Source organism: Carcharhinus amblyrhynchos, chromosome 31, assembly GCF_965287045.1.
Source record: "Carcharhinus amblyrhynchos chromosome 31, sCarAmb.v2.hapA, whole genome shotgun sequence".
In the NCBI taxonomy this organism is placed as follows: Eukaryota; Metazoa; Chordata; class Chondrichthyes; order Carcharhiniformes; family Carcharhinidae; genus Carcharhinus; species Carcharhinus amblyrhynchos.
Genome location: NC_137354.1, coordinates 9,347,635 through 9,361,315, shown reverse-complemented (window position 1 = coordinate 9,361,315; position 13,681 = coordinate 9,347,635). Strand labels below are relative to the sequence as shown.

At 39.4% G+C, this 13,681-nt stretch overlaps 1 protein-coding gene across 3 annotated transcripts in view; it reads left to right on the top strand.

The window, feature by feature from the left end:
• Nucleotides 1–13,681, top strand: part of polr3a (polymerase (RNA) III (DNA directed) polypeptide A) — a 50,121-nt gene that overhangs the window by 20,141 nt on the left and 16,299 nt on the right. For all 3 annotated transcript variants that reach the window (XM_080215653.1, XM_080215652.1, XM_080215654.1), the window contains 6 exons: nucleotides 1,795–1,933; nucleotides 5,159–5,323; nucleotides 7,892–8,064; nucleotides 9,663–9,774; nucleotides 11,532–11,650; nucleotides 11,774–11,911. In XM_080215653.1, the coding sequence (XP_080071779.1) occupies nucleotides 1,795–1,933; nucleotides 5,159–5,323; nucleotides 7,892–8,064; nucleotides 9,663–9,774; nucleotides 11,532–11,650; nucleotides 11,774–11,911 (846 nt within the window). The remainder of the gene's footprint in view (nucleotides 1–1,794; nucleotides 1,934–5,158; nucleotides 5,324–7,891; nucleotides 8,065–9,662; nucleotides 9,775–11,531; nucleotides 11,651–11,773; nucleotides 11,912–13,681) is intronic.

The following is a 13,681-nucleotide window of genomic DNA, read 5'->3' as shown; positions in this document are numbered from 1 at the left end:
CAGTACACCTAACCAGCGCGTCTTTGGACTGTGGGAGGAAAGCGGAGCACCAGAGGAAACCCACGCAGACACTAGGAGAATGATAAAGCTCCGCACAGACAGTGACCCAAGCCAGGAATCGAACCCAGGCGCCTGGCATTGTGAGGCAGCAATGCTAATCACTGTGCAGCCCCAGTAAGCTGTGAGCAGGATTTGTTTTGCCTTATTCCACAGATTTTAAATGGGATAATTTTGTGCAGTATGTGTTTAGTGTACTGTATGCTAATATTCCACAAATGGGGATAAAACTTTATTTGGGGGAAGCATTGTGGCGTGGTGGTTAGCACCACAGTCTCACAGCTCCAGGGACCCAGGTTCGATTTCTGGCCTCAGGTCACTGTGTGCAGTTTGCACATCTCCCCATGTCTGTGTGGGTTTCCTCCAGGTGCCCCGGTTTCCTCCCACACTCCAATGATATGTGGGTTAGGTTGATTGGCCATGCTAAATTACCCCTTAGTGTCCCTAGAGGTATAGGTTAGAGGGATTAGCTGGGTAAATATGTAGGGTTATGGGGACAGGGCCTGGGTGGGATTATGGTCGCTGCAGACTCAATGGGCTCCTGCACTGTAGGATTCTATGATTGAGTCTGCATTTACTAAACAGTTTATAAATTCTTGTTTGGTTTAATCTTTTTAGTTTATTGCTGGGCTGGATGAAACCTTCGCAAGGATATACAGTTTAAATCATTGGAATTTTATATGCTTCCCATTTCATTTAGCATTTCAGTGTTGTCATGTGATATTAACATGTTTATGATTAGCATGTTACGTTGGGAATTAGGGGTGAAAGTGGGTGTGAGGCAGGAACTTAGCTGTCCCTGGGTTACCATCGCAAACTTGCTGAATTTTGTACAGTCGATGTGTTGCAGTATGTGGCTGTGACAGTAGTGAGGACTGAATCTGATTAACATGCTGTTCTACTTTCTATCTGAAATGGATGGGAAGCGCTTACCAGCCTCAAAAAAAATCAGACAGCCAATTGACTGCTCACTGGTGCTCAGGCAAGTGCAAGGAAAGGTGTTTTGTGGATAGGTCAGGTTGAGATCCAGGACAAGAAAGTGACCGTTTTTTTTTGCACGGGGCCTAGAAGAAAGGAAACAGTTTTTAAAAAATAAAAATACCTGGAGGATTCCCTCAGCTTCCTGGTCTTCTTGAAATGAGCCTTCACATGATAGGAAAGCCACAATGCTTCTGAGGTCAAATAGACTTGAAGGTGTCATCATATCTTGATGAGCATTTTTGAAATGGGGCTCAGGTGTTTGTTTTCAACCAGGCGGAATTCCCTCGTCCTTTTCAAAGGTATTGACTTCTTTGCGTGGTCATACCTTATCTCAATTCTGAAATCAGTCTGTAAGCGTGCGGTCCTTGAGTTATTAACCAAAAAACATTGAACTGTTTTATAAGTTGTCTCATGACATATCAGGCAACTTGAGTGTCCTCATTGCTGATAACTGCCATTTGGAATTGTGTACAAGTTTGCAGTTAACAGATCAGTGATTCTTCAACATAAATATGGGGTAAACCAGGTGCCTAATTTTTTGGGAAATGTGTACAACTTGGTGAAATCTGTATTACTTGTGGATTATTTAATTCCATTCATAAATGCATAATTAATAGTTAATTGTGGCTACCCCTTGTATCTGTTAGAGGAAAAGCAGCTGTACTTGTACATCTCTTGGTAAATCCACACTTTAGATTTATGACAGAGAGCTAAGCACGATTTATACTAAAGTGCAAGGTAATGTCTCCCTCACAGCCTGTGACGCTATGGACAGGGAAGCAAATATTTGGCCTCATTCTAAAACCAAACAAGGATTGTCCTGTTAATGCAAACCTGCGTACCAAGGGCAAGCAGTATTGTGGAAAAGGCGAAGACCTCTGTTACAATGACTCCTGTAAGTGTATAAAATTTGAACCTTAAAAATCATCAGAACAACATGTTATATTTTGAAAACCTTATATTGTTCGATAAGTATTTATTTACATTTGAAGCATGCACCAACTTATCCAACAATCTCAATTTGTGGTTCTTTTTATAGGAGCAGAAATTATTCCTTAGTTAGTGATCATCACTTGTATACATTAGAGCAGCACCATGGTTAGCACTGGTGCCTCACAGCGCCAGGGACCCAGGATTGATTCCAGTCTTGGGCGATTGTGTGGAGTTTGCACGTTCTCCCTGTGTTTGCGTGGGTTTCTTCCCACACTCTGAAGATGTGTAGGTTAGGTGGATTGACCGTGGTAAATGAGTGGTTACAGGGCTAGGATACAGGAAAGGACCTGGATAAGATACTCTGTCAGAAAGTCGCTGTTTACATTTGGCATAGGTTTGACGTCAAGCAGACTAGGTCATTAGAATAAAGAAAGTAGTTGAGGATCAGATTTGGTATATGTTCACATCCCGATTTTGGCTCCCTGACTTTGACATTCAGATGAGTTTTCATGTTATGTACAATAGGATTAATTGGGTAATTGAGTTTTGTTTCTAGTGCAACCTGATTATCTGTGTTCCACCTCATTTTCCAGAATTGATGTCAGGAGACCAACAGACTATACTTTAGGGAGCACTGACTAGCTGAGCGAGAATTTCTTATATGAGGCTTTTCTTGTGTACTGTCTCTTATCAGTTCCTTTTTGAGCTATTCTTAAAGAGTGAAAAGAATGACAGGAACATAAGAAATAGGAGCAGGAGTAGGCTGTATCTCACCTTGAAGCTGCTTTGCTATTCAGTAAGGTTATGGCTGATCCTGCACCTCAGCTCCACATTTCTCTGCTTTTTCCATTACTTCTTGTTTTCCTTAGTGCTCAAACTTGAAATATATTCTCAATGACTACAAATGCTGGCCCAGTCAGTGACACCCATGTCCCATGAATGAATTTTTTAAAAAATTCTCTATCCCGGAGAATGCTAGAAGATTCACAACCCCACAGCTGAAGAAATTTCACTTCAGCATTGTCCAAATGGCCAGCCCTTATCCTGAGGCTGAATGCAACCTATCGTTGTATCCTCTTCTCTGCAACATCTAATTGTGTACATTTCAATGAGATTGCGTCATTCTTCTAAACCCCAGAGAACATAGGCCACATTCTACTGTCTCTTTATAGGGTAACTCTCTCACCACAGCAATCAGTTGATGAATCTGCATTGCAAATTATTGATGTACCCCTCTAAAACCAGAGAGAAAAGGTGAAGAAATATTTGGAGTTAATGGCAGCTCCTGGGAGTGATGACTTGCAGGAAGAAATGTTGGAGTGTCAAGAACACCGAGGAATTCCTCCCCCTCCCCCGCCCTTGCAATATTTGGGTGTTCTGTACATCTCCCGACATCATTAGATCCACAATTATCCGCATTTTTGTTGTTGTCCAGAGTTTTCTGGGATTATTGATAGCTAACTAGGATCTTCCTGTACAATACTATCTTTTATTTTACAATTACATTTTCAACCACTTTACAAATTTCTTCAGCCTTTGGACCTGCATTTTTCCTGTGCAAGATCAATTGTGCCAGGATCTCAATAGTGAACTCTTGAAAACATAGAGAGAGACTGAGCGTTTCAGGTCTGTGACCTCATATCAGAACTAGAAAAGTTAGTAATGTAGTAGGTTTTGTGCAAGTGAATGAGGGGCAGCTGAGAAGAACAATACTGGAGGCCTGTGACCGGAGAAATTAAATGACAAAAGGCTTCATGGTGCAAGCTCAAATGGAGTGGCACTGGGACAAATAAACAAAAAATGTGTCTAGTCACACTTCCTCCAAGCACATCTTTTGCTTCTTGACTTGTCCAATTCCCATTCCCTTTACGTTATCTGTACTTGCAAATTATTGTCCAATTTTCAGCCTTCCTTTCTAGAATCCTTTAGCTCAAATCAGTGTCCGTCTTTTTTTATAACCTCGTGTTTGAATCTCGTCAGTCTGATTTTGGTCCCACTACAGCACGGAAATGGCACTATTCAAAGTCACAAATGGCATCTTCTGTGGCTGCAACCATGATGCAAAATATCTCCGTTTTTCTTCTTTGCCCAGCTTTGTAGACTACCTTTGCTTGGTTCTATTCTTTCACTTATCCATTGTAGCATTTCATTTTCAACATAACGCAAGGTTTCAGGTTTCATACGCCTAAAAGCAAGAGACCTGGAATCTGAAACAAAAACAGAAAATGCTGGAAAATCTCAGCAGGTCTGACAGCATCTGTGGAGAAAGAATAGAATAAGAAGTCTCTCAATACCAGGTTAAAGTTCACAAACAGGGTATATAAAGACACGAACTCAATTTACAAAATAATGGTTGGAATGCGAGTCTTTACAGGTAATCAAGACCCTTCTTAAAACCAATCAAAGTTTTCATCCCTCGTCTCAGTGCCTCCTTTTTTCAACTTGTCTCTACACCTTATCTCTACATTAAGGGAGATAGTTGTAGTAAATGATTTCCACCAACCAGCAACATTATGCTTACTTGAAAGCAAAATTGCTTAGAAAACATACATTTCAAAGGCCATTTTCAGATCCTGATGGAACGTTTTAAATCGCATCAATGATAGGTTTATCTGGTCAGAATGTGTGTTCAGAACTTCTGTCATTTTTGTGGCTGGAGAAGGGCATATGAGGTTAATTTCGAAAAAAAACTTGGAATCGAGTAAGTCCTATGGGAAAATTCAAACAAATTTTAGTGATCTTTGATCACTAAGCACTTGTGTACATGTTGACAGAAGTGTTAGTTTTTTTTGGTGGCTAACATGCAATTAAACTTGTCAGTTAATAAGCCAAATTGTAGTGATCCCTCGCATGAGAATTATCCAAATGAGCTCAAATGTTGTACACGTTTATTATTTAGATTATGTAGAAAATATTATAGACATGGTGGACGATGGGTCTTGAAATGTCTTTTGTTGCCCTAGAAAACCTGCTGAAATTTTAGTGATATACCAGTAGAAATGCAGGTTATTTCCATGCTGATTGCCGACGTTTGCCTACAAACCAGTTTTGGCACAAATCAGATTGATATAAGCACCATTACAATATTTGTCACATCCTTTTCACAAAGGTTTATCCCTTTCTACATCCAAATGCCTTTATAGTTTTAATTTTTTGGATAGTCACTTCTGTTTTTGTCATATTCCAGTTGTTGTAATCCAGAACAGTGAGCTGATGTCTGGGAGTCTGGATAAAGGAACTCTGGGATCGGGTTCCAAGAACAACATTTTCTACATACTGCTAAGAGACTGGGGGCAGATGGCGGCTGCAGATGCTATGTCACGCCTTGCTCGACTGGCTCCTGTCTATCTGTGTAAGTAGTAACTTGTCTATAAAATGCTTAAGGTATTAAGTGAATACCTTAAGAACATTGTTTTCTTATATTTCATCATTTGGATTTGAACTCCCAGCCTTCGATTTGCAAATTCACTACCATGAATATTACACCAACATAAATATTGCACTACCAGTTCCACAAGCAACTGCATGAACAGCAAACTGATTTCTTTCGTAACAGCTGAAAAAATATATATCATGTTGCTTAAGACTGCAATGCTGAGAGAAGTGAGGGAATGGAACAAAGCAGAAACATGTGGGAAGGAGACACAAATAGAGTTTGAACAGTCGGGTAGAATTCCCAAGTGCAAGATTAACTGAGAGAGAACAGGAGTTAATTAAAAGGAATTTGTTTAAAATGTTTTCCAACAATTTACCCTGCCATATTAGAATCATAGAATGGAATCCCTACGGTGCAGAAAGAAGCTATTCAGCCCACTGAGCCTGCAACAACAACAACAACAATCCTATTCAGGCTGTACTCCCTGCAACCCCACTTATTTGCTAATCCCCTGATGCTAAGGGCAATTTAACATGACTAATCCACCTAATCTGTGTATGTTTGCACTGTGGGAAGAAGCTGGAGCACCCAGAGGAAACCCACGCAGAAATAGGGAGAAAGTGTAAACTCCAAGCAGACAGCAACCTAAGGCCAGAATTGAACCTGGATCCCTGGCACTGTAAGGTAGCAGTGCTAACCACTGTGCTACCATGCCACTCCTATTGTTAGCTTGGCCAGTGCTGGGATCAGAATGGCTAATATTAATCATGACACCATGGACCAATCAGTAAAATTTGACTCTTTCTATAATCAGGCAAATATGATAGAAAGGATAGGTACTTAGTTTTAAAATTCTTTTTCACTTCCATGATGAGAGCAGTTTGAGTGCTATAATTATACTCCAGCCTTTTTAGAGCTACTCTTTCTCTGCGTTGATTTTTGAATTCATCGTGTATTTTTCACCTGAGTGGTTACGATTGAGTACAAATGTGTATATTGCACTCCATGGTTCAGCTGTTGAAGCTGCAGTTGTGCAGTCATCCATCATTTTAGTTGCCTGCCTTGTATCTTTGTTGGAACAGTCATTTCACTACAGAATTGTGGTCAGCCAGATAGTTCTGAGTAGCAAGGAGGATTTTGACAATTGTCAATGCTGTAAACTAAGAGTTGTATTTAAATGAGTAATAAACAAGGATGCATGCCTCCTATTACAAGTTTTACAATACTCTTCGTTATTTCTACATTCGTAATTACTAACCTGATTTATGCATGTTAACTTTTTGTGTTTTTAACCTGATCAGATACTTTCCTTTGTGAGTGCACACTTGAACTAAAATTGACTGGATGAAAACATATAATTCCTCTGCAACAAAATATTTCCCTATATTTCTAGTTAAATAATGGAATATGTGAAGTAACAGGAGCCCATAAATGTAATCCTATCTAGCCATGGAGCATTGTGTTTCCAATGCTTAATGCACTAGATATTTTCAATCCATCTGAATGGTTTTTCTGCAAATCAAGTAGATCAGTTTCCTCCACCGTGTCCTATTAGGGAGTGATTAAACATGTCTAATAGTATGTACCATACACAAAGATCAAATGGTTTTAATGTTGAAATTTTTGAAGTTGAATCAGTGTCCAGAGTTTCTATAAAACTGAGACTTGTAATCTTTTATGTTGAACATACACACCAGGCAGCGCCCATTTGGAAAAAAAGGTCACTTATTTGCTGCTGTTTCTGTGTATGTTTAATTCTGCTCCAATTTTAGCTCACTATCCTTTGATTTTCCTCCAAGAATACAACTTAAAGTTTAAACCTTTATAATCACGCAAGTATAAAAGGGACAGCATTACTTGTCTTTGTTTGAATTATCTTATATATAGAACTGCATGACTAGCAGTGATCAGTTTTAAATTGCAGGAAGATAGTTTTCAGAGTGTAACTGTTAACATTATAAACTTTAGATTAAGGTTTAAGTTTATTTATTAGTGTTACAAGTAGGCTTACATTAACACTGTAGTGAAGTTACTGTGAAAATCCCCTATTCACCACAAACCGACAACTGTTTGGGTACACTGAGGGAGAATTTAGCATGGCCAGTGCACCTAATCAGTACGCCTTTCAGACTGTGGGAGAAAATCAGACCACCTGGAGGACACCTATGCAGATGCAGGGAGAATGTGTGGAGTTTGCACAGGTAGTGACCCAGTGCAGTTTTATCCATTTCAAAACAGCAACTGGAAATAGGAAAAAGCCGATAAACAAATGATTAAAAAGCAGAAGCCTGTCCCAGTGTTTCAGATGACATTGTATTCTCCATGACTAAACTGTAATTGCTTTTATAAAGCAGCTAAAATGAGATTACTGCTTTATAATTACTCCCTTGGAATATTTGGTTTAAAATACATGCTGCTGAGGTTTTTTATTTTATTCTGTGTGTTGGATATCTGTGCAGTGGGGTCATGATAGACGTATTGTTTAGCTGTGCTGCATTTCACTTTGAAGATTTAATTTGACATGATTGATTTTCCCAAATCTAGCCAATCGAGGATTTTCTATTGGTATTGGTGACGTAACACCGGGCAAGGGGCTGTTAAAAGCCAAACAGGAGCTACTAGACGCTGGCTACAAGAAGTGTGATGAATTTATTGACGCACTAAACACAGGCAAACTTCAACAACAACCTGGATGTACAGCAGAAGAAACATTAGAAGTAAGGGCTGGCTTTTCATTTCGGTGCAAGGAAAAATCAGCGTGCATTTGAAATTTCATCTTAGTCAATTTCCTAAATAATTTGTCATCTTTTGAAATAAGAGGACGTGTGGAATATTCCGTTCAGTTGAATGACAAAATAAATGTTTGCATTGTAGAAAAGAATATCTGTAATGTGTAATGAAGAAATATACTTGCAGAAATTTGTCTCCCCAACAACACATAAATTAATCAATTATTTTTGCAGAACTTGCCATAAATGTGTTCCCAGTAGCCCAACAGATAACCCTTTTTAAATCGCTGTCATCTAATAGTCTGTTTGATACTTGGCAATAATTGAAATTACAAACTTTGATTTAATTTGCAAGAGCTGTGATTAACACAGTAGGGGTGATTTTGCACCCGCGTTCACCATCAGTGCAAATGGCGACATGGGTGCAAAATCTTGAGAATCGGGAAATGAGATCATTTCCTGATTTTTCCACGCCCCCTTCCTGGTGATGTGATAGGGTTCCCACTCACAACGGGCGAGAACCTCATTGAAACATAAATTGTAATATAATTAACGAGCTCCCTACCGCATCATTTCTTCCTCCCTCACAAAATACTCATACGTGTTGCTGAGGTTTGCAGCAGGTTAATAAAGGCGTGAATCGATAGTCCCCTAGACTGGTGAGAGGTGCTGCCCTCAATGTGAGAGGATGGTGGGGGGAACTTTTGTGCTGATCAGGCACCCTTTAAAGATGTGTTCCAATCTCTGTGGAGCCAGCCCTGGCCATTCTGTCAGGCCCCACCCACATTGCCAGAGCAATGCTGTAAACCCAACTAGTGATTTTCTTTTTTTTTCAAAGCGCCTGAAAATATGTTCTAAAAACCCAGCTGTGCAGCTGAAGAACCACGTCAGTTTTAAGTCGGAGCTGATATTCTGAGGGGGGAACATAGGGAAAATTTCACCCTTCATCAGTATTTTTCAATTAATTATTGGTATATAAACATATATTGGTATATAAATTAAATTTGATTATCTCAGAAAGTTGTGTTTCATCCCAGAAATCCTGATGACAGTTCTCTTACTGCGGGTCATTGAGCTTCTCTTAATGTTCATGTTGAATTCAGCTCATAAAACACATATGACGGCACAGTGGTTATCACTGCTGCCTCACAGCGCCAGGAACCTGGGTTCGATTCCCAGCTTGGGTCACTATTTGTGCAGAGTTTGCACGTTTCTCCCTGTATCTGTGTGGGTATCTTCCGGGTGCTCTGGTTTCCTGCCACAGTCTGAAAGACGTGCTGGTTGGCTGCATTGATCCGAGCAGGCGCCAGACTGTGGCGACTAGGAGAATTTCACAGTAACTTCATTGCAGTGTTAATGTAAGCCTTGTGACTAATAAATAAACTTTTTAAAATTTGCCACTTCTACCTAAAATCATGCAAAAACATGAAGGAATATTCCAGTTGATCACATTTTGTACTTTGGTGTTAGAATAACCTATTGTTGTTAGCTGTTTTCAATTCAATGATTGATTGATGAAGAAAGCAAAATATGTCTGCATGTAATTTGCCAGAATGGATTTGACATGATACTTTCACTACTTACAGGCTTTGATCCTGAAGGAGCTCTCTGTAATTAGAGACCATGCTGGCAGTGCATGCCTTAGGGAGCTGGACAAGAGCAACAGCCCCCTCATCATGGCCCTTTGTGGCTCAAAAGGTAACTGGACAATTTAGTCATTGTTAAGTTGCAAATGCTATCACTAGTATGTGGGTGGTCAGGCATTTTAAGAGATTGCATAGTCAAATGGACACTGAGTGGATGTTTAGTAAAATAAACTTGGGTACATTGACCTATTTGGTAATGGGGAAATATTATAATAACCTTTCTTAAATCAAAAAATCTGATGTTTTAAGTAGATGTATGTGAGTGCATTTCTTTTCTGGATCCATATATATGTACACAGAGCTGTATGAAGCAGCTGTCTTTTGGTCAGATTAATATATCTAAAACTCTGAAAAAAATACAACGAAAGGAATTTCTCTTGTTCCAAATTTGTAAATGTACAAGGGACTAGTCAAAACAAAAATGTGTTGGAAGAACTCACTGGGTCTGGCAGCATCTGTGGAGAGAGAAAGAAGAGTCAACATTTCTAGTCCAATATGACTCTTCTTTGGAACTGTCCAGAATATTCTGAAGAAGAGTCACAATGGCCTCAAAATGTTAACTCAGTTTACCTCTCCACAGATGCTGCCAAACCTGCTGAACTTTTCCAGCAATTTTTGCTTTTGTTTCTGATCTGCAGCATCAGTGGTACTTATGCTTTTATGATAGGGGTTGAATCAAATTATTTGAATTTTGAGAATAAAGATAAACAGCCACTGAAATCTTCACAGGACTATAAGAACATAAGAAATAGGAGCAGGAGTAGGCCATCTAGCCTCTCGAGCCTGCCCTGCCATTCAATAAGATCATGGCTGATCTGAAGTGGCTCAGTATTATCTGCTTCCAATTATGTTAGAAAGTTAACTCTAGCATTTTAGTGAATATTGCAAGATTCAGTACATCTTTCAGTTGAGGCAAACTGAGTGAGTCTGTGTCTTTCCTCCCTTTGTTGAAACGTTGACTCACAGTTGTGTATATTTTCATGAGCGTCCAAAAACATTAAGTACTATGTCAATGAGGGTTATTGAATAGTGCTTATGAGTGAAAATTAGACAGGGTTTCTGCTTCTGATCACCATCTTGAGTTATACTGTAGCCCAGATGAAAAATGCATGTATGCAGCTATCAGAAAAGGAGAGGATCGGGCCAGTGTGACTTTCTCACCTGAATAAGATATTGTTAAGTTGCCTGCCAATGCTGTGGCACCATACTGCAAGCAGGAGAGAAGTGAAAACAAGGATGTAGGTTTGATATAAAACAATATACTGGAAATACTCAGGCCAGGCAGCAGCTGTGCAGAGAGTTCTGATGGATGTTCATCAGCCTGAAATGTGAACCCTTGTTTCTCTCTCATTGATCTGTGTTGAGTGCCTGCAGCATTTTCAGTCCTTATTTTAGATTTCCATCATTCGGAGTATTTGACATGCGTATCTGTGTTTGGTAGTGGGAGTGACCACTTAGTGTATAGCTTAGTCTGTATGATTTTATAATTGTAATCAATGTTATAATCCATTAGAGTAAATGTAAGCAAGAACAGCTCTAAGGACTCTGCCTCTGAAAAAGTCAAGTTAAAAGCAAACCGGTTGCAATCATCTCTTTGCTTGCTTCCATTTTGGGGAAAGCATCTTGCCTCCTCTTGGGGTTGTCTGCTGGTAGTGCAATTTAATTGGTAATTCATTGGATGGAGACAGTTATGTACGTATTGTCTTGTTTGTTTAAAACACTATTTCTAGCCTTCAGGAATAAGTTCTGTCATTGGTCTTTTATTCTCCCATGATGCATTAACCCAATAGTAATGAACATTCTTAATAGGTTCCTTCATCAACATCTCCCAGATGATTGCCTGTGTGGGGCAACAGGCTATTAGTGGATCACGTGTTCCAGATGGTTTTGAGAATAGATCACTACCTCACTTTGAAAAGCATTCTAAGGTGAGCAGTCTACTTAGATGAAAGTCCTATCATCACTTGGCTTTTCATTCATCTACTGATAGTTTAGAAATTACTTTTCAAACTGTGCAACTTCTAATGAAATTTACTAATTTCTTTGTTCAGCTTCCAGCAGCAAAGGGCTTTGTAGCTGACAGTTTCTATTCTGGTTTAACTCCAACTGAGTTTATCTTCCATACCATGGCTGGTCGGGAGGGCCTGGTGGATACTGCTGTTAAGACAGCAGAAACTGGATACATGCAGGTAATGGCAAAATTTGACAAGAATAGGATTTATTCTTACAATCAGTCTGCTCAGTTGAACCACGTTTTTGGAAGTAGAACTTCACACTAGCATTTAGAACAGGGGTTCACACTTGATCTATAAAACTAAATATACATAACTTGTAGAGCGTACTCATAAGTTATAGACAAAATCTTTGGTTGATGCATATAATTTATCCTGGCTTAGTTTTCCATTCCAATGGGCAAAAACATCTTTGTTGCATAGTCCTAAGTATTCTAAGCACAGGACTGCTCAATGATGATGGCTTTTACAAAGCCCAAAATACTGTGTTGCCTTGACCATCTTTTCTTCCTCTTCTCCGTCGCACCTCAACCTCAGGGCTAGGTGACCTTTGTTAGGCCAGAATGAGGTTCATGCTTGAACTACATAGATGGTAAATTACACTGAGAATTTGACTGTGTGCAGATAATTATTCAGGATCAATGGCAATCTTTCTTCTTTGCTCTTTGGAAGCAGTGAATAGCAAAGACTATTTATAACCCCTGTTGGATACTAGCCGTTCTTGAGCGAATCTTTGTAGTTCAAGTAATGTGGATGCTGCAATTTTGTCATGATTTTTTTTACTTACAGGAAAGTCTTATTGACATATTGCAAATTAGATGTCTGAGTTGCATGATGTGCTGCTGTTTGGAAGAATAATTTAGATCATTGAAGACAATTAACCCTAAATTTTCTTTCAACAGCAGGATAAAGTCCAACATGTTTATTTGGAATCATAAGCTTTCGGAGCACTGCTCCTTCATTAGTTAAGTGGGCAGGCACTCACCTAAAAAAAGGAGCAGTGCTCCAAAAGCTCGTGATTCCACATAAACATGTTGGACTTTAACCTCTTGTTGTGAGACCTCTTACTGTGCCCACCCCAGTCCAACACCAGCATCTCCAAATCATTAATTTTCTTTACCATTATACCAGCGAATAGATGAGACTTGACTGGACTGTTGTGCATGCATCAAAACATTTTGAGCACATTCTCAATTCTATATATAACTACACTTTGAATCTAGCATTAACGACTTAATTTAGGGGTCTCTGAATGTATTTTCGATCTTGACTAGTGTATTCCATTTACCCTGTTTATTACTTAGCGGATTTATCTAAAGGACGTATAAAAATATTTTTAAAGTTTATTTTATTAGTGTCACAAATGAGGCTTACATTAACATTGCAATGAAGTTATTGTGAAAATTCCCTAGTCGCCACACTCTGGCGCCTCTTCAGGTACACTGAGGGAGAATTTAGTATGACCAGTGCAGCTAAGCAGCACATCTTCCAGATGTGGGCGGAAACTGGAGCACCCAGAGGAAACCCACGCAGACGTGGGGAGTATTTGCAGGTTCCACAGAGTCAGCGACCCAAGCCGGAAATCGAACTTAGGTTCCTGGCACTGTGAGGCAGCAGTGCTAACCACTGTGGCACCGTGTAGCCCCGATAAACCAACAGTCAAACATTTACGATGGAAAACTGAACATTTGTTCTCAAAAGTTCATTCTGCACGTATTGAATTACAAGATGCATTACCCACCATTGCTTCACAACCCCTGCCATCCTCCGTTCAATCCAGAGCCTGGTAAAACTCCAGCATTGTATACCTTTTATATAGTTCTAAAATATACATTCTATAAACATACTATTTATCACACTTATCTTCCATTTGTCTTTGGAGTGCAGGAGACATTAACATATTTGTACCAAACATCAGCCCTTGCTAATTGTGGAAGCCATTTCTCA